Below are 26,526 nucleotides of genomic sequence, written 5' to 3'. Positions count from 1 at the left end.
CTTCCTCCCTTTTGTTTCCAAAGGTTTTCACTAACACCAAGCAGAGTAGTTATAACTTAAGAACTGGCTATCTTTGAGGTGCCAAAAAGTGTATCTTAGGGTAGTTATATGCCATATAACTGGAGGGGGCCTCAATAAACTTTTTAATCACCTTGTGAGGGGTTAGGCAGTTCTGGCGGTCACCCTGCTTCTCACAATGAAGGGCTCCTGCGCTTAGACTGGGTTACTAGGCAACGTCGCCAGCTGGAGTTTGGCTAATATCTTTTGACAGGACTGTCTTTAACATTGGGGGGGGGGGGGCTGCTTTAAGTTGTAAAGCCAGTTCTTAACTTTCAAAACTCTTGCCCATTTCCAAGGAAGCAGGAAATACACACAGTAGGAATCTTTACTGAAGAGCCACCTTGTTGCATAGGCACAAATACATTCTAGACTATATATATATATAGCAAGGCCCAGATTCCTAAAGACATCTCATGATTTCACTACCTATATAAGAGATGATAGGCTAAGAGGAAGCATACAAATACACATACACACTCTCCCCTTCCAAAAAATGAGAAAATATGGCAAACAGCCAGGTAGAACAAGCAAGGAGAACAGATGTAACTTTAATACATTGGAAGCATTCTGGCCAAGAACCTGGCTCTGCTCTTCTTGAATGGCTGTATCATTTCTATCAGATTACTGAATGGAGGGAGGGTTCTATAGCATAAGGATATGTGAGTTAACTTTTATTACCCTTAGATATTAGGTCTGAGCTTGAGGATATGTAGATGGTAGGATAATCAGACTCGGCTAAATGTACTTATTAAGAATGGCAATGGGAGCCAGACGTAAGAAGGCTTCCCAGCCAGACTGGGATAGAATTCTTGACAAGATATCATAGATTTTTTGCATATCCGATCTCCTGGGAAACAAGATAGAATCTTACAGCTCTGGGACCCTGAGAATGAGAAGGTAATATGAAGACACTGAGATCTGCCCCAAAAGATGAAATAACAGAGGCTCGCAATGTGCAGGTCCACTTATATGTGGATTTTTCAATTGACCCATGCAGTTCAAACCCACGTTGATTTTCAAGGGTCAACAGGTGGTTGGGAATCCATGTATAGGGAGGGCTGACTTAAGTTATCTGTGAAGTTTTGACTGCATGGGTGGTCAGAGTCCCTACCCCCCAGGTTGTCCAAGGGTCAACTGTATTTGCTTCAAGATGTGATTTCTTCTGGTTCATTTGTCTTCTTCCCCAAATTTGGCTCTTTGGATCTGGGGCCTAAAATCTTAGAAGGTGTGGATATGGTCTTCCTTCCTTCACCTTCCTACTTTAGCTAAGATCACACCTTTTCCAGCAGCAATGAGTGAAGACACTACTCGGAAAGTGGGAAGGGGGGAATCTGCATTTGGGACCCAATGTGGTGGTCACCTGCAAGTTCAAAACCACTATGACTGCTGTTTACCATTTAAACAACCAAACTATACTTAACTGCTGGCTGGCAAAGTATTTCCATTTATGAAATATTATGGAGAATGGGGAGAATCACGACAAAACAAAGAAAAAGAACTCATCCTTACCTAGTCCTCATGCTAGAAAAAAAGTATTTGTCCCTTACTATAGTGACTAAATAGGGAATACATACATCAGGTCTCTGATCTTTTCAGAGAATAAACAGTAAAAAAAAAAAAAAAAGTTTCCTGACTGCTTGCCAGAAAATTTTTTTTTAATTTTATTGGGAAATATTGGGGAACAGTGTGTTTCTCCAGGGATCATCAGCTCCAAGTTGTTGTCCTTCAATCTAGTTGTGGAGGGTGCAGCTCAGCTCCAAGTCCAGTCGCCATTTCCAATCTTCAGTTGCAGGGGCACAGCCCCCTATCCCATGGATGGGAATTGAACCGGCAACCCTGTTGTTCAGAGCCTACGCTCTAACCAACTGAGCCATACGGCCGCCCCAGAAAGATTCCTTTCTGGATATGGCTGGAGATGGGATTACTTCAGGTGCACTTAAGATAGTGGTCCCAGACATGTACACACCCCAAATGCAGCTATAATGGTAAGCTGCAAAACAGAGTCATACACTCCTCCTGACACCAGTAGAGATGGCCAGTGCTAGGAAGCAGGGAGACCCATACATTAGTGCCTTTCTGATCTAATATTTTCTAGTATTTACACAACTAGTGGACACAAGCACCCCTATCATACATACCTTTCTATCAAGATCTGATTAATTATTAAGGCTTGGGAAGAGGGTTTCTTCTTTCTTCTCTAGAAAGTAATCGAAGAGCAAAAGTAAAAGCTCAAGCTAGGCTGTAAGTCCTTTAAGTCTGTGACTTCCCATAGCCCTCAGGAATGCTACTTCCATCTGTCAAATGTCTACTCTGGCACAGAAAAGCTATTTAAAGTGTTGGTGCCATTGTGATTAGGGCAGATCAGCTGGAAAGGAGGGTATTTTTAGCTTTCAGCTAGATCCAGGGTGTTGAATCAGAAGGCACTAATCTTGGAAATGCTCATGTTAATAGAGCCTTTGAGACTGGAAGGAAATGTAAAGGCCAGGGCACTCCTGACCTTGGGGTGCAGGCAGAGGAAAAGCCAGAAAGGATTAGTTAGTTACAGGAAGTGGTCTTGCAAGATTAGCAGTGATTTAGTGTGGGAAAATGATGGCCTTGGGCTCCTGGAGAAAATGAAGTGGCTGTTTCTGCTTCTCCATGTGCTGCGCCGTCACAGAGCAGTGTGTCACTGGAAAACCCACTCGTTGGTATTTGGAGCACCCAAGGCAAGGAGGAACTGGCATGAAGCCATGGCAGAATTGATCAAAACTGAATTTGCTCTGAGAAACTGTTCTAGGCTACATCAGAGAACACAGCCCCACTGGGAGAAAGGCCAGACACTCCCTTGGCCAGATTATAAACATACACCAAGGTGCAATGGGGTTCACAACTCCAATCTGGAAGCAGGGGGATCTTTTCTATTATTTTGGCAGGTCACACTAAAGCCCTCAGTTATCCAACTTCCATTGTTTGTTTTTGTTTTGTTTTGTTAAGTATGTCCCTTTCATATTGGATGTCTGACACCAAACCTTCTTTTCAATTACTCTGGCCTTTTTCTGTGTCTCTATAGGCCAGTGTTTCCCAGATTTGTTGAAGGAATACTGGTGTTCCATAAGATGTTAATAATAGGCATTTTCTAATTTTTTTTGTTTTGTTAAAGATATTGGGGAAGGGGAACAGGACTTTATTGTGGAACAGTGTGTACTTCCAGGACTTTTTTTCCAAGTCAAGTTGTTGTCCTTTCAATCTTAGTTGTGGAGGGCGCAGCCCAGCTCCAGGTCTAGTTGCCATTGCTAGCTGCAGGGGGCACAGCCCACCATCCCTTGCGGGAGTCGAACTGGCAACCTTGTGGTTGAGAGTCCGTGCTCCAACCAACTGAGCCATCCGGGAGCTCAGCAGCAGCTCAGCACTGGGTGCCGTGTTCCATTTTAGTTGCAGGGGGTGCTGCCCACCATCTCTTGCGGGAGTCGAGGAATTGAACCAGCAACCTTATGGTTGAGAGCCCACTGGCCCATGTGGGAATCAACCGGCAGCCTTTGGAGTTAGGAGCATGGAGCTCTAACCGCCTGAGCCACCAGGCCGGCCCCGGCATTTTCTAATTTTAAATTCCACAAAGAAATTCAGTTAACATTGAGTGAAACAGATTTCTGCAATGAAGGACTTTGCTGCTTTTAGGGTGCTAAGAGGCACACCATGCACTGTATTTTTCAACTTTGACGATAGAACCCATTTTTTTAAGAAACAAGTATCCTCAGGAGCATAATGTATGAAATGACACCATAGGACCTACTACCACAGGTGACTTATAACAAAGGGCCTGGTCTATTCCAAGCTGGGTACAGAAGCTGCTTCTCTTACAGGATCTGCTCTGGTTCGCACCATTCGTAGCCAATGTGGACCTGACGAGCTTCCTGAACAATAGCTTATTATACTGTGCAGAGCTGCCCAACCTCCCACACTCATCAAATGAGGTTTGTGGTAACTGACCACTGAGCCTCACAGAGGGACCGATAACCCTGGCATCTACCTAGAATATGGCACACACAAAAAGCTCAATTTGAGTATTTTTTTGTGAAAACCCAACAAAAACTCTATAGTTTTGTTGAATAAATACATAATTAGTCAGAGTGAGAAACTTAGAACAAGAATTCATTAGAAAGAAGGCAGATACGTGGTATTCCTGAAGAGAATACTAACTAGTTATTACAATGGAAATTATAGAAGACATCTCCTCCCACACCTCTCCAAGGGCACAGGAGAAGCCCTATGAGAAAAGATTTGTCTAAACAGGATAAGTACATCATAGAGCCCAAAAAACTAAAATTTAAAAGTCGGAGAGAAAACAGTGAGTTTTTTCTCTCTCCGTGCACTGCCACACTGCCTCTCTCTCAGTTCCACACTTTGGCTATAATGGGATGGCAGCATGTGGGAAACCCTTATGAGAACCAACTGCATACGGAGGAAGAAATGATGAAATGATGGATAAATGAAGAAAGACGAGGTATGAACAAGGCTCACTTTCATTCAAACTCAAAGCCTTGTACTTACATGAGAGAGAGAGAGAGAAAACACCTGGGACAAACGCAGGCCTCTGAACAGCTTAGGGCTCCTTCCACTCCTGAGAACTTCGGTGAAACAAAGCCCTAGGGACTGACAGCTGCTATTGTTTCTCCTCTTCTGTTACCTCTTTGATACTCTATTATAGTAATAAAAATAACTACAAAGGGCTCTGGGGCTTTTTAATGATGATTAAAGAGGATAGTATCATGAAAGAGCTGATACAAGGCAAGAAAGAAAAAGGTTACCAACTAGTCTTTACTCATTAGTACCAACTAGGACTTTACTAGTTTCTTGTTTAATAGCAAAAGATGCTAAATAAGGATGTCAGAGTCACCTTTCATCCAATACTGAAGACAGATTCAAAAGGAAAAATTGTCCTTTTAATTCTCGGGAGAGTGCACATCTTCAAGTGTCACTTCAATCATATGATGACTACAGGATGTTCCAGTAACATCACTGCCACATGTTCAACTACTGAAGAATTGGGAAGATGGCACCGTTCTAGTTCATTTCTCAAATCTGCTGGCTTGTAAATCATCTAGTACCTACATCAAAACATCCCAAGTTTTTAAGGAGAAGTCTGTGAAGTAATATACCTACCATATACCCACTAGAAACAAGGCAGATGTAAAAAGAGGTAAGACAAAATTTTCATATATCGAATTTGAATTTACTAAGATGAAAATGAAATGTAGAGTCATTACTCACCAGCATTTAAATGACACTCCTTAATCTGAAACTGAAGTTCGTTTTCATTGGGAATGTCCTTCCAAGTTGCAAGGAAGACCTGGCGCTCTGTATGGGGACGCACAGGGAAGGAAGGACGTGCATAATCGGTCAGTATTCTCATTTCTGATGCCTTGCACCAGTTCTTTTTGGAGAGCAGCTCTTGCAATACAGCCAGGGGTAGCCTGTGACTAGAGCCAATTCTGAGCTACACAGACGTGCTATACTCCAGGTCAACTAATCCCTCAGCGGCTGCACTAAGGTACATTGGAAAAGAGTTTACATCTAGGGTTTAGTTTGGGCTCTACTGTTTTCCTACTTGGCAACTCTGGGTAAGTTTGTAACCTTTCTGATCCTTAATTTCACCATATATAATTACATCTGTCCTGCCTACCCCAAGAGCCACTGTAAAAACCAAATCAATTCAGTGCCAATTGAATTTAATATGTACCAATATAAGCTAGTTTTATTAGAAGGTGGTTTCATAAGTAAGGGAAGAGAGAAATGCCAACAACTATGTGGGGAATACTAGTGATTTACTATAAATTACTATAATTATAATGAAAAAGTGTGAAATATTGTGAGAATTACCAAAGTGTGACAGAGGTACAAATGAGCAAATGCTGTTGGGAAAATGGCGTCGACAGACTAGCTTGCCACAGACCTTCAATTTGTGAAAAACAATGTCTGCTAAGTGCGACAAAACCAGGTATGCCTGTACTGTGTATATGTTAGGGTGACTGGGTTATTCAGATATCGGTATTGTGATTTAGACCAACACCAAAACAACACCTAAACTGTGACTCAGGTGAATAAATAATTACCAATTATTAGAGCTTTCGAATAGCCTTACCCCATTTTTGAATCCTCAAAATTACTTGTATTTCTGGGCTACGTTCTGCCTAACGCTCAGGGGAAGGGCAAAGGTATGCATGTGGCAGAAGGACAAGAGGACGTACTCACCCATTTTACCATCTTCTACAAAAAGTACATTGAGTGGGATGAGGCAGCTGAAGTAGAAGACATCAATATTGTTTTTCACAGCCACCTGCCGTGAGAGTAACAGGGAAAATTAGAACATCATAGGACGCCAGGTGGGAGGGAAAGAACAGTTATGTGCCTAGAAATATATACCCTATTTCCCTCCTCTTTTAAACAGTGCAGGACCCCCCAAATCAAGACACACCAGCCCAGACACTGCAAAATACATTCTTAACTCATTTCCACAGTCAGAGCAGAGCACTGTCACAATCTGCAATTCTACCTCTCTCTCGGAGGAGCCCCAGGAGGGATGAGTTCAAGGCACAAGTTTCATATCCAGAATAATCTATTCAGTTATTTTTTTGTTTCTGTGGTTATTAATAGTAGCTGCTGCTACTATTTACTAAGTACCTATTATTGATATTATTGCCAATCCTCATTATTACTATTCCAAACAAAGTAAGTATCACTTTAAAGATGAGGAACTGAGATTCAGAAAGACCCAGGGTCACATTTCTAGTATACAGAAGAACCAGGATCAAACGTATTTTTATGTGACCCTAAATGTTGATTTTTTCCCCTTTCCACAGTAACTAGTCATACTGCCCCTTATCTTTTTATAGATACTGGTTTTAGATTTGTTTCTTTTATAAAATCTTATTTCCCAAGTCCTATGGTTGGCAAAAGCTTGTGGGTCAAAAACACTGGTAAATCTGATGACTATAAGAAGGAAAAACCTTTAAACAAATGAATAACTGAGTTTTCTTCTCGCAACACAAGCTTCTGATTTAGGTAAGCTGTGATTCTACCATGGCCTGTTCTATTCAGAGCATGCTGTTTATATTTTTTAAAAAGTTACAGTAAGTATTTCTATTCAAGAGGAATACTGATTGGCATATATATTCAGAAACAGACAGACTCTACTGTGGCAGATTATAAGAACCATATCCTGAAAAAAGGGCGAGTAGGAGGAGAATTACTTTAAACCACCACTTCCCACTGGTTTCTGTCACTAGTGACTTTTCTATTTGTGCTCTGGGCACTGCAGGAAAACATGTCTCTGGGCAAGGTCTATAATCAGTAACCATGCCTATGTCTCCCTCATTTTGCTCTAAGAAAATAAAGGGGGGAAAGTACCTATCCAGAACTACTATTTCCAGTCCACTCCCCCTTTTGGGACAAATGTCAAAACTTTGGCGATGAGCTCCAAATATCCTCTTTCCAAAGTACTTCTAGTTCTTTAACATTTATTATGAACTCATCTTCCCCACCTTCAATAGTACCTTTATTTCCTCCTCCATAATTTGGTTACGTCTACTTGACAGTCTTTCTGTTCTCTCTCCCAGAAGAACCCATCAAATGACTTTCCTTGTAACTTGTGTTTTTAACCTTTCAATTACCAACCCCCTAGAAGTTTCTGACCTGTATCATATAATCTGATACCTAAAATGCTGAGCGAGCAGGAGTCTCAAAAAGCTTGAGAATGATGAATGCAAGCAGAAAAACCAACCTCAGGAAAAAGGGACTTTAGACATTATTTTGGATGTACCAGAGTACCATTTCAAAAGAATTTACACCAGAGTGGGCTTCCGGGAAAGACGTATTTTCTAATCAATGTGGTATTCAGCAATGAAAGACAGAGAACTCTTACTGTTTCCCCGAAAATAAGACCTAGCCGGACAATCAGCTCTAATGCGTCTTTTGGAGCAAAAATTAGTATAAGGCCTGGTATTGTATTATATTAATTATATTATATTATACTCAGTCTTATAGCAAAATAAAACCAGGTCTTATATTAATTTTTGCTCCAAAAGACGCATTAGAGCTGATTGTCCAGCCAGCTCTTATTTTCAGGGAAACACAGTATTTCAGATAAGGAAGGGTACCGGGACATTTAGCCGTGAAAACGGGGGTGGTACGGGTGGGCCAGAGTGGGTTACATAAAGGTCTTACGTGAAATGCGAGTCATTATCATTACTATCATCTCTGAATATAATGTAGTTGTATTTCATAATGTGCCATTCATTCAAACATTTATTAATGTTGACTATGTCCTAACCATCTGAGACATGAGTACAAAGAAAACAGAAAATATAATCCTAGTTCTCCAGGGGATCATATCGGCGGTACTTAACCAAAGACTTATATTAGAATAATCTGGAGAGATTTTTCAAAATTGATGCCACGCCAGGGCTCTATCCTCTATAAAAGAATAACCATCTCTAACTCTGGGGCCTGGCATATATTCTATTTTGGAAAAAGTTCCTAGGAAGATTAACCAGATAAGCAATTAATTTAGAACAACGTTACTGAAGAAGTCTGAATCGGCTTGTAAGTATCTTGTTCTTCGGAGGGAATCCTTATTCCCCTGGGTGTCCTTTAACCAACAGGAAAGCTCCCGTAGGTTAGCAGTGCGAAACCATTCTGCCTGAAGACCCTTTTATTATAATAAATAGATGAAAGTCACGGACATTCTTCCTGAAAAACGTACTTGCAACATTCTGACATACAATGTCAGGGGTTTCAGGATACCCCGAAAACTACCCCTGGACTTGTTCTAGGATAATCCTGAGAAGCTGGGACACCCAAATCAGAGGCAGCAGACACGGTGGTTCAGAACATGGACTTGGGAACCAGACCAGACAACCTTGATTTTGAATTTTGACTTTGTCACTTATTAGCTGTCTGACTTTGGGCAAGTAGTACTCAGCTCAGTTTCCTGTCTATAGAATGGAGATAACAACAGTACTGAACGCAAGGGTTGTTAAAAGGATAATGAGTTAACATTTACAAAGCACTTAGAATGGCGCCTGGCTCACAGTAAGTACTAAAACAAGTGTTTAATAAAGAAACATTGCTTTTATCTTTCACCATCTTCTGTTTTATTCAGAATTTTTCATAATTAAGGATAACCAAATTAGACTTATCTGAAATCTTACTATGCTAACAAGAGATCAGAAGTAAAAAGCCTTAGCAAATCGTAAGCTTAATTTAATGATTCTTCTTGCTACTGTGCCCTTGGTAAAATACCATCTCTTTATAGGATCAACTGCACACAGGTCACTGTTTGGAAGGAAGTGCTGAATCTCTTACATTAGCTTTTCAAAATCTGCATTTTGCAGCTCTCAAACTTTTGCTCTTGGCTAGAACTGTGTTCATTTTAAGAATACCATATTTTGCTGTGTATAATGTGCTCCCACGTTTTTGGCCCAAACTTTCAGGTAAAAATATCTTTCATTTTAATTTTTTAATTCAAATTTTTATTTGCTTACATTTAGGTACTTGTTTTTTGTATTACAAAGGAATTTTAACATTTGTTTTTTAAACACATTATGGTACAAGAAATTTTATGTAACAAATAATTACAAACACAAGAACAGATACAAGGTACAAGAAATTTTATGTACCGGTAACAAATTTATGACATTTACGCATCACAGAAGGCCAAGAACTCTTCATCATTGCAAGTTCGGTGTAAATTCAACAAAAGCAACTATTGTATCCCAGGGTATGATTTTGCATATGGATATCATTACTGATTTCTAGAGTTACCCTTGTAACTCATAAGCATAAATACAAGAATTAAAAACATTTGTATAGATATGGAATTAGTACTACCCATGTATAAACTGCATCCTTATTTTCCCCTCACAAACATGGACCAAAATAATGCCCATTATATACAGTATATAGTTCTCTTGGATCTACCTCTCTAAACTAATTCCTTAACTTTGACCACATCAAAATTGCTTCTTGTTCTCCAAACACTGAAATTCACAGCTCTCTGCCTTTTTACATGGTGTTCTTTGTGCTTAATATAGCCTTCTCCTGAAGCTTTAGCTGTCTGGAAAAATACCTATCTAATCTTAAGGTTCAGTTTAAGCTGGAATTTCTCAGGAAAGCTCTTATCCCTCCCCAAAGTACCCAGTGCATACACTTCTGTCTACAACAGCATAAAATAACTGCTTATATCTGCCTCACCCTCAATACAATGAGCTCCTTGGGTGCAGGGGCTCTCATTTTCACTAGCTCACTCGTGGCTCAATGAATATTCGTTGGATGAAATGAAGGGAAAGAGGACAAATGGAATGGAAGACGGAGGGGGTTCCTCGTTCTGCCTCTACATCCGTCATATGCATAGCACAGTCCCGTCGGGAATGTCTCTCCTGGGTAAATTCATACTCAATGAGGCAGGGGTGGGGGAGGGGATGATATGTGGGCTCTTTTAGCTTCAAATCACTGAGCTAAAATAATATCTATATGCTAAGGAAGCATACTACAGGTAGATCACAACCCAAAGAAAACGAGATTCTTCAGGGATGTGCCAATCAGTCCTTGGGAGTTAAGGCATAAAAGAATCAAGGGAAAAACACAGTATGAAGCCAGTTCAATTCCAATCCAGATGGTGTTACTTTTAAATAGAACTGAGTCAGCCTTAAAAAGTATATTGATTGCTTCAGAGGGAGGAGGGGAGTTCCTTGTTTTTTGAAAACTATCCCAACAGGTACAGAATAGGAAGACATAATCCAGACAAGCTGGAGAACTATTTTCCAAGAGTTTTTTTTCTTCATTTTTTATTTTGTTTATTTTCCAAGAGTTTTAACATCAATACCTGCTTGCCTATGGGAAGTCAATGATCATGTATATATGCAAACGCCTACTTAGTATCTCCACTTGGATAACAAACACCTCAAACGAACATGTCCAAAACCAAACTCTCCATCTCTCCTCCTTATCCTTAAACAGAACCTGCTCTTTCTAAACTCAGTAAATGGAATAGTGCAAAGCTGTTTAATGGTCTCCCTGCTTCTGCACTCGTCTCCCCACCCCCAACACTTAGCTTCCCCCAGTCTCTTCTCGACACAGCAGCCAGAGGGATCTTAAAATGTAGGTCAGCTCATAAATACTTCTCTGCTCAAACCGCCAATGACTTCCCATCTCAGAACAAAAACCAAAGTGACAACTGCCTGTAATGTGATGCCCGTTACGTGGTACTCCTAGCCCCACGTCAGCCACCACCAGGCATGCTCCTCTCTTACGGCTTTTTGCATTTGTTATGTTTTGGTCTGGAATTCTCTTCATCCAGAAATCTGCATGGCTTATTCTCAGCCTCCTTTAGGTCTTTGCATTTATCAAATATTATCTTTTCATGTAGGTCTCCCATGAGCAACATATTTCAAAACTACACCGCCCAATCTCCAACCCCAATTCCCTGCCCCATCTCTGCTTTATTCTTCTCCATTGCCCTGACATACTAGCTTACTTATCTGTTAGTTTATTGCCTGTCCCTGTGCCATCTACCCCACCTCCAAGTTCCAGGAGGGAAGGGACTGTCTCTTGTTCACTACTGTATTCTCAATTTCTAGAACTGGTACTGGCACAGAATAAGTACTCAATAATAATGATTGTAAAAGACACCACTCAAAGTTCCTAACAACCATTTAGGTTTAGCGAAGACATGAACTTGATCTAAAGTTTCCAAAAGAACAGTAATTCTCAAGTCTTTTCTAGTGTTTTTTCCTTAACAGAAGAAGAAAGTATGGATATATTATCTTCGGGAGTGGAGACAGGGGGAAGGGCCAGGATTAGGGGTGTAATATGAAGTAGCCCACTGCAAGAACAAAATTTCTCTGAAGCTGCATGCTAGTCCATAATACATCTATACGTTTTAATATGAAAATGTGTTTCTCCCTTTACCTTTGAGTAAAACTGGTGCTCCAGGAAAATGTGTCACGTATATTCTTCAGCTTCAAGTACCTCCTAGCAGTGTGTTTTTAAAAACTGTGGGTCACAACCAAAAATTGTGGTTCTTAAAAATTTATTCAGTGAGCTGAAAATAGCACACACACACACACAAAATAGAAAATATCATAGTGCATCTCGTGAAGAGTAAGTAATGCTTCCTGAAAGTATTTCAGTTTTATGTGTGTTGTGTGTGTATACTATGTAAAATATATTTCTCATTGTAAGTTATAGTCAAAAAAGTATAAAAGCCATAATCCTCACATACCAAAATTAAAAGCAAGTAGTAAAGAAATGGGTTTAAAGAGCTAAGGAACAGAATGCACACCTCAGCTTCTGCTTTGCGGATGCCTGAAGCAGATCGCAGATGGTACCAAGGAGATCACCTAATCTTTGGTTCCTCTGGTCTATCAAGTGAAACATGTGGCCGTAACAGTTATTAACTTGCCTCTCAGGGACATCAATAGGAGGACCAAATAGAAATGATTCTGAGGCACTTGGAAAACACAAAAGAAGGCTATAAATGCTTCATAATAATAATAATTTTTAAAAGTTACTTTCAGTGGCTTCTGGGGAAACAGCAGCCTGTCAGCTTCAGCCTGTAACCAGCAATTAAGTTTCTTTCCATAGTACAGGAAGCCTGCTGCGGTAGCTGCAGCGTCTTTATGGTGGCGCAGCTGGAGACGAACAGGCTAAATTAATATTCTAACCTTGTTCCAGTGCACTGCAAAGTACTATAAAAAGGTACGAAATGAACTCGGTCTGAACTCTGGCAAATACAGCCTCTCACCACACCTCTCACCACAGATAACCACAGGAGTCACTGCCACAAGAAAAACCAAGGCAAGTGGCACACAGCTCACCTTTGAGAGTATATCAGCTATTCTTCGATGATGTCACTCGTGACCTTTCCAAGTCTCTGAAGAATATTTTTTTCTTTTATTATTCCTCTCCATTTAGCTTTTAGAAAGATTATTTACAGGCTGGTCCAACCTAAGACCAGGCAGTGACGCCAACCTTCTCCATTCAGTTCTCTTGAGGAATGATGATTCAGATGTATTTCAAGCACCACACCACCTAGTCAACAGATCCTAGGGGAATGGCTCTGAGTGACAGGTTTTTAATGGCACTGACTCCAACTGTGTGATAGATGTCATCTGAGACTCAAGCAGAAGTGGCTCTTTCTGTTAGCTGCTGGAGTTAATTAAATCTACCTGTAGTTCTGCATTCCTAGTCAATGCGAAAAAATATCTACCATCTTTAGTTTAAATGTGGTCCTCCATTTCAAACCCATTTGAAAATCAGTGAGGAAGCCAGTGTGGCAGGAGCGGAGTAAGTGGAGGAGCAGCAGATGGAGTCACCGAGGTAAGGCGGCATGGCTAGATCACGCAGGCTCTGCAGACCACTGTTAGGATTCTGGTTATTCGCCTTAGAAAAAATACCACTGCAAGGTCTTCCAGATTAGTGGTCTATACACTTGGGCAGCAGTATAGCAAGAATCAAGCAGCTGTCACAACTCTGACAGGACCATACCTATGTGGAGAGAGTCATTGGCAGCTGTGGGCCTCACAAGAAACCCAGGTCGAGGGAAAATAATGTTAAGCTACACTGCATCTGTTCCTGCTCCAGGAAGCTTCCTGATTTAAAAAATAATTTCATGTTAGGCAAAATAAATCAGGACTCACAGCAAATGTCTAGGTGATCTCTTTCTGCCAACATAGAACCCACCTGCCGTATTATACTGACTAATCTGTACAGGCTCTAAACCTAAAGATCTCCATTTCTCTTTCTCCCTTTAACGACAGTTTTGTGTATCTTGCTAGGACTGGCTGGTGGGCCCTTGGTTACAGCTCTTGTACCTTAGAATACTATCTACACTAACAACATGAACTGTTTGCTGTGTAGGGCTTATTGTTGAACTTAAAAATATTTATTTAATAAATACTGTAAGGAATCACAAAATGGTGAGGCTGGAACTGGTAAACTATTATCAGTTAAAATGATTAGATATTCCATACCCCAGACTGGTTTGTCACAGGGCAGAAGACCCAACGGAAATGCAAGAGAAAAATAGACCACAGTAATGAGAGTGAGTGAACATTATTCATTTTTAAATCCTGGAGTAAAACTGATTTAGAATCTAATCTAGGTTCCAGATAATCAGCATGCCGTCTCAGATTAGTTAGCAGCAAATTAGAAATCAAATAGGTTCACAGGTGTGTCTGTCTATGAGTATGTACTGACTGGTGTATTACCTCACCTTAATGTGGACAAAGAAGGGTACGTGGCTGCCAAGGTGACTGGGCACATGGGCAGGACACTGCAAAGATGCTGTCTCTGAGTAGTTTTACTGGGGAAACAGGTCATACATAGACGGGATAGAAATTATTATGAGTAGCACAGCGTGAGCTATGAAATTGAGAAGTTTTTTTGCTTTCATAGTTGGAGAACCTGCCTTCTAAACTCCTTCAGTAGTTCCTGGGAAGAAATGTTAGCACCAAACCAAGGACCACCATTCATCTACACACTTTTCAAAAATGATCAAATAATTATTTTCCTCAGTCTCCAACTGTAATGGATTCTAAGTACATTTACCAGTGTTTCTACTTCTGTTTTTTCTTAAAACTAGAATAAATCTGACATCTGCTTGCAGTACACACAAATAAATGTCCTTCCATAAACTTCGGCTTTCCTGAAGTGGAACAAAATGGAAAATGAATTCAGACTGAGTCTACTTTCATTATAGGCCCCCCCGACTGATTTTCACGTCCTGTGAGCACTGACTGGCTCAGAGAGAAACTTATCTATAAAACCTTAGCTGTAAAACTAGGATCTACAGATAGGATTCAAAGACATATTTTAGTTCAATATAAGTAACTTCCTAACCGAGTTTTAGGAAGATAAAATGGGCCATTTTACAGTATTAAATCATTAGTAGTATTCAGGCAGACGCCGAGACTCCAGTCACTGCTCATATAGGGTCAATTCCATCAGAAACAGGGTTTGAAGCAGACAACATTAAAAGTTACCCCTTCCAGCCATGAGATTTTACATTCTTTATGTTTGTACATTGACACAGCTCAACGTTCTTCTCAAGTTTCACTTTCAAAATGTATGGACCTTGAGACCATGATGCCTATGCATAATTCCTACATAAAAAATATGAATAAAGCTAATTCTTTTCATATCTCATTGAATATGATGCTACAGCAAAATATAATAGTGTACATAGGCATAAGGGAAGGATATGGCTCTCAAGTGGGCTTCAATCCAGCTCAAGAAAACCCCAGTGAGTTCCCTTTGATTCCAATCTGTAATGTACATTAAGTCTTGGTGAAGTCCCTTACTGCATAAAGACCACATGGTTAAAACTATTTTGCAATCGTTTGTCATACAGAAACACAAAACTGACTCCATTTTTCATCATCAAGTTCTAATTTACTATCATGATATAAAGATGGCTGGGATTTTTATAGATGAAAACCAGCAGGTCACTTTTATTACTACTTTAGAACTACACTGTGAAATTCATTATGATTTGCTCAAGATTGGCAGCATCGGCTTCCATTACTTGGGTAATCTGATCTCACAGGCCTTTTCATTTTTTTTTTTGTTTGTTTTTTTTTAAGGAGGCCACAGCTCACAGTGGCCCATGTGCTGATTGAACCGGCAATCTTGGTGTTATCATTACCACGCTCCAACCAACTGAGCCAACCGGCCACCCCAACGGGCCTTTTTTTTAATAAAGCACTAGCTCCCAAACTTGGGTGTTGTAAGAACTGAATTCTGGATTTCAGGAACAACTGTCTCCTGTCTCTGAGACCAAGTTTATGCTCCCTTAGACCACTTCTGCTTATCAGAACACAGAATTCTTGTCTACTGCTTATGTGTGGTTATTCAAGCAGGGCAATTGCTACTAACAGGCATATTCCTACAAGAGCCCCAGAAACCAGTAGTTGAGTGCTAGTTATATTAAGATAAAAGATATAGCCTGGTAGAATCTTGATGCCTTGACCAAAAAAAGATGAGGGGTGTTCTCAATAAGTACAGCCTAATAACAAAAGGAATATCTAGTATATAAGATACTCTATTTCTCAGCTGAGATTAAAGGATATGTTTACAGTCTTGATGTGACATGAAAAATATATCAAATTTGAAGTAGCAATCACAGAAAGTAATTTTCTCTTTTGTTTTCTTGGGTGATAAAATGTTTTTATCTTTTATAACCAAGACTCCATTACCTACATATTACTAATGGAATATTCCAGGTCTGTCCTGTCCACAGGGATTATTTTCAGCACTGGATCTATCTGCCTGACCTGGAAATCTCGTATAGTTCCCAGAAGACCCACTTTGAGGACTCAACCTCTCTGGAAGCAGCATGTGGTCCCATAAATGCAATCAGAGTGCACAGTGCTCAACTGTGGATCTTGGGAAGACCAAAGGAAGCTTTAACACAAAACTCGTTTGGCTTGCACAACAGTCAAGAAAAGTCAGCAAATGCCACGCTGGTTTGCTTCATTCGGTGGAAGCTTCTGAAGAAGCCTTCCGTTTGGAAGCATGTACCAGTTTTTCTGGTACAATAGCTAGAGCTGTGGGCTTTCCGAGTGTGAATGGACATATGTGAGACACGAAATATCAGGGACAGGCACCATCTGCAGCTGATTTTCTCATAGGCTGGGACTGCAACGTAGGAGTAGCAAGGGACAGAATTTTCTCAGGGCCATACACTGGCAAAAAAAACCCAAAACCTTTTGGCTGACCAGGATTTCAAAGAAATGAATAAATAGGATTGTAAGATTGTGTCCTTTGCAACTAGCATCTTCAACACTTTCTGCCTAATCATTCAACAGTTAAATGAATCGAGCCGATGAATACTACCTTGTTTTAGAAGAAACATTCAAAGAAAAAAACCAAGAGACATTATTTCTTTTCCTTAATTAATGTTCATCCTCTTATTGAACAACTTATGTGGGCTCTTTAAGGGCAAGAGGTAGAAATAACAAAAACCACATATAAGAAAAGACCAATTCTTTATTCACAGGTTCACCTCTAAGGCTCCTAATTAAAAAGTAGGATAAAAGGAAGGAAAGAAGAATTTTTATGAAGGTGCTATCACACTTTCAAGTAAAGATAGATTGAAAACCACATTTAAATTTTCTTTCTCCTGGAAGAAATTCTGCCGTAATTCAAGACAAATATTTAAAAGCATAAATTCATAAAGATAAGGAAGAAAAAATACAACAGCAACAAAACGTTGGTTAACTATAAAACAGATGGACTAGGGCCGGCCTGGTGGCTCAGGTGGTTGGAGTGCCGTGCTCCTAATGCCGAGGTTGCCAGTTCAATTCCCACACGGGCCAGTGAGCTGTGCCTTCTACAGCTAAGATGGTGAACAATGGCTCATGGGCTGCCATGAGCAGCCAGAGGTTGGCCATGAGCTGCTGTGTGCTGCCGTGGGCTACCGTGTGCTGCCATGAGCGGCCGGTGGCCAGCATGAGTGGCCGGCAACTATTGTGAGCTGCTGTGGGCTGCTGTGTGCTGCCATGCCTAGCCGGCAGCCAGCGTGAGCGCCCGGCAGCCTGTGAGAGCTGCCGTGAGCGGCCGACCTCCGACCGCCTGCCTCAGCTGGGAGGAGCGCAAGGCTCATAACACCAGCATGGGCCAGGGAGCTGTGTCCTACACAACTAGACTGAGAAACAATGGTTTGAACCGGAGTGGGGGAAGGGGGGGAGAAAGGAAGAAGGGAAAAAAAGAAACAAACAGATGGATTAGTAATAACACAACAGAATTCTCAAAGGCTCAAGACTGACAGCACCTCTGAAACTGTGTGGAGGGGAAATGAGAGGAGTAGATGTTAAAAGAAAAAGAATTCAGATGGTGTTAGAAACCTAGATCCCCACCACCAGTCTAAGCTACCTTAGCCCTGTAGCCCCTACATAAAACTAAAGACTGATTCTTTTAGAGAGGATAAAAAAGATGGCACTTTGAAGGGGATGCCAGGCATGGCTGAGGGGTGGCAGATTAAGTGAATGTATGCATACTGAACGGTAGACTCTCCAGCTCTCTTCCCCAAGTTAGCTCCCAGAAGACTGGCAGAAAGCCTTTACTAGACAGGAGAGTCAAAGGTAACTTTTGGAAGAATTAAGCCAACCAAAAAGAAAGTGTTGACATAAGCATTCCAGCTGGGAATTATGGGTTAACTGGGGCTCCTGTCCTGGGCCTCATGGTTTAGAGGGCCTTACTCTAATCCTCCTCTGGCCTCCCTGCAACCCATGGGTAGAAGAATCCACAGGGCCAAAGAGACTGCCCAGCTCGAACACACAGAATTTTCTAGACAGCCACAGCACTGTTTCCAGGGCCTGCTTGAGATGCTTTTACTGGTCACTTTTCCTGAGGGTCAGTAAGCACACCCTTTGGCCCAAGGGATGGTCCAAGGGAGCGAGTGGGATAAAGGAGGAAAGTGGGCTATAAAACAGGGTTCTCCAGTTGTCCTTCTGAGTGAACAGATGGGCAATTTTAGCAAAGAACCAAATGGAAATCCCAGAACTGAACAGGACAATATCTGAAATGAAAATTATACTGGGTGGATTTTTAAAAAGGTTGTAGCCTATAGAAGAGTCAGTATACTTGAAGACAGATCAATAGGAATTACCCGAGCTAAAGAACAGAGAGAAAAAAAGAACAGCCTCCATGATCTGACAGACAACATCAAGTGGTCTAACACACATGTAACTGGAGTTATGGAAATACAGAAGAGAGATAATGGGGCAGAAAAAGACTTGAAGAAATAATGGCAAAACTTCTCCAAATTTGAGAGAAACTATCAAATTACAGATCCAAGAAGTTCAGTGAACCCCAGGCCAGATGAAAACAAGGAAAACGCCTGGGTACAAAACAGCCAAGCTGCTGAAAACCAAAGATTAATAAAAAAATTCAGACAGCCCATAGATCAGCACTGTCCAATACAACTTTCTATAATGAAATGTTCTACTTCTGCACTACCCAGTCTAGTAACCACGATCCATATGTGCATTTGAAATGTAGCTAACGCAACTGAGGAAACTACATTTTAATTTTATTTTATTTTAATTAATTTCAATTTATATAGCCACATGTGGCTAGTGGCTATTATATTGAACAGGATAACTAAGGGGACTTACGAGATATCAACCCCTCATAATATGTGCACTTTACTGATTCGAACAGCAATAATAAAAACAAAAAAGTTTAAGATACTGAGATAAGAAACTTGTACATTGGATATTTGATGTTAAAACACTGTTAATTGTTTCATGTGTTCAACAGTTATTGTGGTTATATTTTTAAAAAGAGAACTATTTTAAAGATATATATTAAAATGTTTATAAATGAAATGATATAGATGTCTGAGATTTGCTTCAAAGTAATATAGAACAGGGCTGTGGATGGGATACAGATGAAACAATATTAACTATAGATTGATAATTATTGAATTGGGTATAGAATGACTGATGATGGTGGGTACACAGGGCCTCACTACAGTATTGTTTACTTTTGTAACTTGAAAATTTTTCCATAAAAAGCTTCTAGGAAGTGGAATAGAAGAAAGATATGCAAAGTAGGTGGGAAAAAAAGGGATCGGTCCAAGAGGGTCAATGTCCAAATAGCAAGACTTCCAATGAAAGAAACACAAAATGAAGGGAGATCTACAAAAAAGTTTTTAAAAAGTCCCAAAATCGAAGGATACAAGTTTCTATTTTGAAAGAGCCCAATGAGTACCCAGCACAACAGGTGAAAAAGATTCACACTGATGAACACCAGTGTGAAATTTCAGAACCCGGAGGTTAAAGAAAGGCTCATATAAGCTTTCACCGAGAAAGAGTAGGGGACAGAACAGATTCAAGAATCAGAATGCCTTCAGACTAGGAGGAAAATGATCTAGAATGTTACACAGAAACTGTCAAATAAGTATGAAGATAAATAGGACTTTTTAAACCAGGTGAAGTCTCAGAAACTATTCTCTATATTCCTATTCCCAGGAAACTACTGGAGTATGTTGTTCATCAAAATGAGGAAGCAAACCAAGAGAAGAAAAATACAATTGAAGACCAAACATAGAAGAGAGGTGAGGGGACTGAATCACCAGTGTGATGATGAAGGGAGATTCCCAGGATGACAGCTATGTTTCAGGCGTTCAAGGAAATCATTACAGACCGGAGCAGGTCAAAAGACTCCAGAAGAGACTCCAAAAAAGTGAAACTGAGAGTCTCTTTAAAGGGTCTGATCGCTTTGTAATTTGGGATTGAATTATAGTTAAAAAGAAGCTCTTAACACAAAAAAATTAAGAAAGGATTAACCAGTAAATATCCAATTACTTACGAAGAGTTTTACGAAGGGGGGGAAAAATCAGCCTTCATTATATACAACTCAGTTTTAAGGAGTATATACATAATAACTATGTATAGTGCCAGGTGGGTACTGCTGAATAACTATGATGCATATACCTGAGACTAATATAATATTGTATGTTAGCTATATTTTAATAAAAATCTTAAAAAAATAAAAAGGTATGTAAAAAAGAGTATACAGTTATAATAATGTAAACACTGAACACTGATTAAAGCAAATTCTAACTCAGTTCTATTAGGAAAAAAGGAGGATAAGAAATATCCATGTAGATGACGGCAGTGAGTAAGGAGATACAGACAAATACCTAAGATGGAAAAATCCAGAAGTCGTAATACCAACACATTATTTAGAGATAGAAAGGTAAATATAAAACATAGAAGGAAAAATTGGGGACTATTTTGGGAAGAGAAGGCTAGTGACTGGGTTTTTCTTAACTAACTATAGAACTAGTTGACTCTTTAAACTGTGTTTTTATAACCCTGATAAAATTAAAACTTGAAAGAACAGTGCTATCAGTGTTCTCATAAGAGTTTACAGCCCAATGAAAAAGGAAGCCAAGCAGCTGCAAAGACCAGGATGAATACATTGTCTTTTTGCAGACACGAACCTGAAGAAGCAGTCACTTGCCAGGTATCAAGTTTGAAGAAGTATATTGGGAAAATGTTTCTATGCAACTAATACAAACGAAGTGAAAAACGAGACTATCAGAGTCAGAGAAAACTCATTTAGCAAGAATAATAAAAAAGGTTTTTGTTTCATTTAATATAGAGGGAATCAATTCACTTTTTTACGGAATATAATAATTATATGATATAAATAAAGTCAAAAGAAGCTCCCAAAAGGGCAAACTAAACTTTACTTTGTGTAATATTTATAACTTGGATTCACAAAGGCTTTTTGTTTTTTTAACAACCAATATCAGTTAAAAAAAAATTTTTTAGGTTCAAATCCCTGCCAGGTATTTAATTCTTGTCTCTAAGTTATAATCTATTTTACATTTGAAGAGGGAACAGTGTTTTTTTAACCTTTCAATAGTGCTTCAAACAGACTATAAGCCATTAAGTAGTTTGATGAGCATTTTAGTGAAAAGTTTTTGTACTAAGTGTTACATTCCAGTTCTGGCATCTGGGTTTGATTTACTTGTTCTATATATTGATACCAAATTAGCCAAAATAGCTAAAACCCACACTGCATTCAAAATTTCATTGCCTCAACCCCCAAATATTCCTATCTACCCCTGATTTTATGGTCTAGAATACTAGAAAAGTACTAATTTTTCCTTCACGAGCTTTTGGATTTAAACATTATGCAAATATAATGTTTAAATGTCAGTCAATCTTTACCTGGATCTTATGGTTTAAGCTTGTTGGAGTTAAGATTTGATTCTTTTGCTCATATTGGGACAAGGGAAGAATGAAGCTGAAATCTAAAGTAACCTATCTACCTTAGGTTTAGCCATTAGTTTCAACTTCCACCAGCAGACATTAAGTAGAGCTGTTTATAGGGAAAGAAAGTTTTTCTCTTTTCAAGTTTTTGCTTAAGTTCTCCACTGGGAAATGCCAATTAATGAGAAAATAGCCATAATTATAACATCCCTGAAAGAAGAGAATCCATGGGGAAAACTTGGAGAATCAGTAGTTGACTACAGATGGAAATTTTTTTTCCCTAGAGAAGCTGAGATACTTTATTACATTCTCCTTAGATGGAAAATGCTTAAGTTTGCTTTTTATAATGTCAGGTTTATAAAAACGAAAACTTGTTAGTCCTAATACCATAGCAACACTTTTGATGGAGGGGTCTGGACTAAGTAAGATTCATCGTTTTTTATGAGGATTCTTACTGGGGATGTTCATTTTATTGACTACGAAATGGAAATGCAAATAGGAAAGTAAAATGACATTCGTTTATTTACTGTTTCTTTTTTAAGAGCAGAAAATTTGCCCTGGTTTCTGTGACCCAAATTCCCTTTTCTACTTCTAAAGTAAAGCATTCTTGCACTCATGCTGACTGTCCTCAAACATTAGGCTTGAGGCTCTGTGGGAAAACAGGAGGTTAGATTTCAATAAAAAGGGAGCAGATGTAGATTTGGGTTAGTTAGTTAGCTAGTTACTTCAGGATTCTGTGCTGGAAAAGCCGCTTAACACGTTACTCTCATCATAGTAACAGCCAATTCTATCTGCACAGTAATCCTTGTTTTGTTCCTTTAGTCTGAGCCAAGTTATATTGTGACTCACTCATTTTCACTCTAAATCATTATACCCTCTGCTGAAAAAGAGGCAGTCAACTACTGTGGCGACTAGGTAGTTAGTGAACCAGCAAACAGGCTTGTTTTGTTGGTATTTTAACTACTGAGGGATGTTAGTTTTTAACTCCAAGTACTTTTACTGTTGATGTTTCACCATCAGTACTAGGATCTCACACTGGTATTTCCAGAAGATTAAGCAATGGGATCTCATCTGTCTTGACTGGAAAGTGGAAGGTCGGTATTTGTCTTTAATCATTTTAAACATATTTTATAGTCTCATTCAGACTATTCTATCATTTCAAGTTCTTGGTAGAAGAAGAATACCAATCCTCCTCCTTGCTTTGTCTTCTAACTGTCTTCACAGTGCAGCTTTCCTTCTTTTTTTAAAAAAAATTTTGTTGTTGTTAAATCGGGAGCTCATTTTCGGGAGAGATTTTCTTTTCAGTTCAGAGTCCTGAGGGCCCCAAAGTTTCATTTCACCAGTCCTGGACCAATTTTACATTGATGTATTGGTTTGGAGAATACTGCCCCTACACAGCTAGTATATATTTGGACTATGTACCCATATATTACGCCACGGTTGGCATAATATTGGGCTCTGGATTTCTCACAAGAGGCCGCCAAGAACCCTGGTCAGACAGAAATTTTTCTATCACTTGCCCGAGTGAAAATGCTTTTCTAGTTCCCTTTTCAGGTAAGTTGCCCTTCCAGAGGCTCAGCTTTACTCGAACGCAGGATCAGTTATAGTTCCCCACCTCAGGCTGGCCCAAGGCTCTCTCTCCTGTCCGTGAACATTCAAATCCCCAACTTCTAGGGCTTATACCTGAATTAACATCCCTTTAGGGCTGCTACAGCTTCAGCTCACAAGCGTACCACTCTGCCTTCATGCTGTTTGAACCCCAGAAGGCTTATATTTCAAGAGAAATTCAAAATAGATAAAAAGTAAATGAAACTCTAAACTAGTACTTAAACATTCAACAAAATTCAATGTCTTCAAGATCGAGAGGCTTTTGTAGACCCTGATAAAATTCTGAGCTCCTATAAGATTCTGCTATACTTATCATAGCTATGTGCTAATAGGGAGTATTTAAATCCAGATAACTATACATGTTTGTGTGTTTAAAGATAACCTCATAGTTCTCTATTGTGATCTATCATTATATAAGTAACATTCAAAATTGCTATGAAAGTCTTCAGAAAAAAAAAGTTTGTAAATAAGATCTTAAGTTTCTAAATGTTTGTTGAATAAAAGAATAACTTTCTAAGTCAATCGTGACTTTTAAAAAAACTAAAACTCTTTTCCATGCAATTATTGCAAATCCTATTCCATGACCAACTCTAATATAGAGAACAGTGAGGGGTTGTTTTATATGTATAAATAAAATTGGCAAGATGCCAGCTTGTACCCCCGAGTGAAGTACAACTCTAACCTGCAGGTTATTCAGAGGCTCCATCTTCATGACTGGGCCTAAGGTGTTCAGAGGCAGGGAGACATCGATGCTCTGGTTTGGCATCAGTGGTGTGTGGATGGCCAGAGGCGTGCTGGGGATGACACCAAAGCTAGGAGAGAGGATGAAGAAATCCCAGAGGTTAATCAGGGGGCAGGATGTAGCCACATCTTTGGGTTTTAATGGCTTTTTACTCCATTTGAAGGAAACACAATTTTTTTTTTTAATATTAAATGAAGGAATAGCAGGACACAAGGTGCTCAATTCTCATTTACTGTAACACTGGTTACACCATAGTAAAGGAAAGAGAGTTCCTGAGCAACAAAGCCCAGAGTACTACCCTGGTTTATCTTCCTCTTCCACAGGAACCTCCTGCTAATAGTTAGTCCCGCAAATTCCAACTCATTCAAACAGGAGTATCAAAATGGTAGATACGCAGCACCTATTCAAAGACACTATTCTTAAAAAATGGAGAAACAACAGTACATCTTTCTTATTGACAAGCAAAACGTACTTGAAAATAATTTGCCATCGAAACAAATGCAATTATGGAACATTTATACATGTTAAGGGGAAAATACACTTAATGATGCAATTGCAGCAACAAAAGAACACACAACAGTGAAGGAAGCACCTGGGGAAGAGATGGCCAGATAATAGGAGAAGGTGAAGGGGAGCCAATAAAACTCAGAAAAGAAACTATAATACAAAAGAATAAATCATGTTAGAAATGAACTGAGCTACATCATGAGCATAGAGGCAACAAATACTCAACAAAACTTTAGCAAATTAAATCCAGTAATTCATAAAAAAGATAACATATCCTGACCAAATAGGATTTATTCCAGAAATACAAGAGTGGTATAAATTTGAAAAATTAATGTAATCTGTCATATTAATACACTAAAAAAGAACTACGTGATCATCTTACTAAATGCAAAAGCAGCATCTGACAAAATTTAATGACCACTCATAATAAAACTAAGCAAACTAGGAATTCAAGGGAAGTCCCTCAACCTCCATGAAAAACCTACAGCTAACATTGCACTTAACGGTGAAAAACTGAATACTTTTCCTATAGAAATAGAACCAGAACATGGCAAACATGTCCCTTCTTACCATATCTACTCAACATTTATGGGCGATCCTAGCTAGTATAATCAAGTAAGAAAAAGAAAAGGCGGGACCAGCCTAGCGGCTCAGGTGGTTGGAGCGCCCTGCTCCTAACTCCGAGGTGGCTGGTTCGATTCCCACATGGGCCAGTGAGCTGGGCCCTCTACAGCTAAGATTGTGAACAATGGCTCTCCCTGGAGGTGGGCTGCCTTGAGCAGCCAGAGGCAGGCGTAGGCTACCATGGGCTGCTGAGTGCTGCTGCGGGCCATGGGCCAGGGAGCTGTGTCCTACACAACTAGACAGAAACAACAGCTTGAAACGGAGTGGGGGTGGAGGTGGAAGAAGGGGGGAGGGAAGAAAAAGCATTAAGACTGAAATGGAAAAAAATGAAACTCTCTCTATTCACAGGTAACATGATTCATCTACGTAGAAAACCATCAGGAATCTATAAAGGGACTACTAAATAGAATAAGTGAGTATACCAAAGTTGCAAGATACAAGATATGATCACAAAATACAGTTGAGAAAAAAATTTATTACAGTAAAAGACACATTGCCATTTATCCCCCTCAAAATGCTCCTCCTTGCTTGAAACACCCTTATCCCTTCGTTCTTGCCACTTTCTGAATCTTTTGTATCTTCAGTTATACTGTTGTGGCTGCCTTGATGTCCTGAATCATTTTGACTTTGGGGAAGAGTCGGAAGTCACACGGTGCCAGATACAGTGAATAAGGTGGATGAGGACACACCATAATATTTTTATTTGACAGAAACTGTTGTATACCAGAAGCGATGTGTGACACAGAGCATTGTCATGATGGAGGATGAAGTAAAGACACTCATGAAAGAGGACTTCCAGAACTGCTCCAGAAAGTGGCAAGAACAATGGGATAAGTGTGTTATCCCAGTTAACACACTTAAGCGAGGGGGAGTATTTTGAGGGGGATCAATGGCAATGTGTCTTTTAATGTAATAATTTTTTTTATTTAGACACTCACCGTATTTTTTAATCACACGTCATACAAGCTCAAAATACAAAAATCAATTCTATTTCTATATACTAGCGACAATCAAAAATTAAAACAAAAAAATGCTATTTACTATACCATCAAAACTACAAAATACTTAAATCTGACAAAAGATATTTAAGATCTACTCGTATACATGACAAATTATAAAACATTACAGAGTTAAGTTAAAGATGACCTAGATAAATGGAGAGATATGAGTACACCATGCTGATGGATTAGAAGACTCAACATTGTTTGACATCAATTCTCC

General features: G+C 39.5%; 1 protein-coding gene across 2 annotated transcripts in view; it reads right to left on the bottom strand.

Moving 5' to 3' along the window:
* AP2B1 (adaptor related protein complex 2 subunit beta 1) overlaps nt 1-26,526 on the bottom strand; it is a 105,212-nt gene that overhangs the window by 9,611 nt on the left and 69,075 nt on the right. For both annotated transcript variants that reach the window (XM_019732556.3, XM_019732559.3), the window contains 3 exons: nt 24,115-24,244; nt 6,289-6,373; nt 5,308-5,394 (listed from right to left, as the gene is read on the bottom strand). In XM_019732556.3, the coding sequence (XP_019588115.1) occupies nt 5,308-5,394; nt 6,289-6,373; nt 24,115-24,244 (302 nt within the window). The remainder of the gene's footprint in view (nt 1-5,307; nt 5,395-6,288; nt 6,374-24,114; nt 24,245-26,526) is intronic.

Source organism: Rhinolophus sinicus, chromosome 12 (genome assembly GCF_057876585.1).
Source record: "Rhinolophus sinicus isolate RSI-liver-muscle chromosome 12, RSI-T2T, whole genome shotgun sequence".
Lineage (NCBI taxonomy): Eukaryota > Metazoa > Chordata > Mammalia > Chiroptera > Rhinolophidae > Rhinolophus > Rhinolophus sinicus.
The sequence above is the reverse complement of the archived record's forward strand: the minus strand, read 5'-3'. Positions and strand labels throughout refer to the sequence as shown.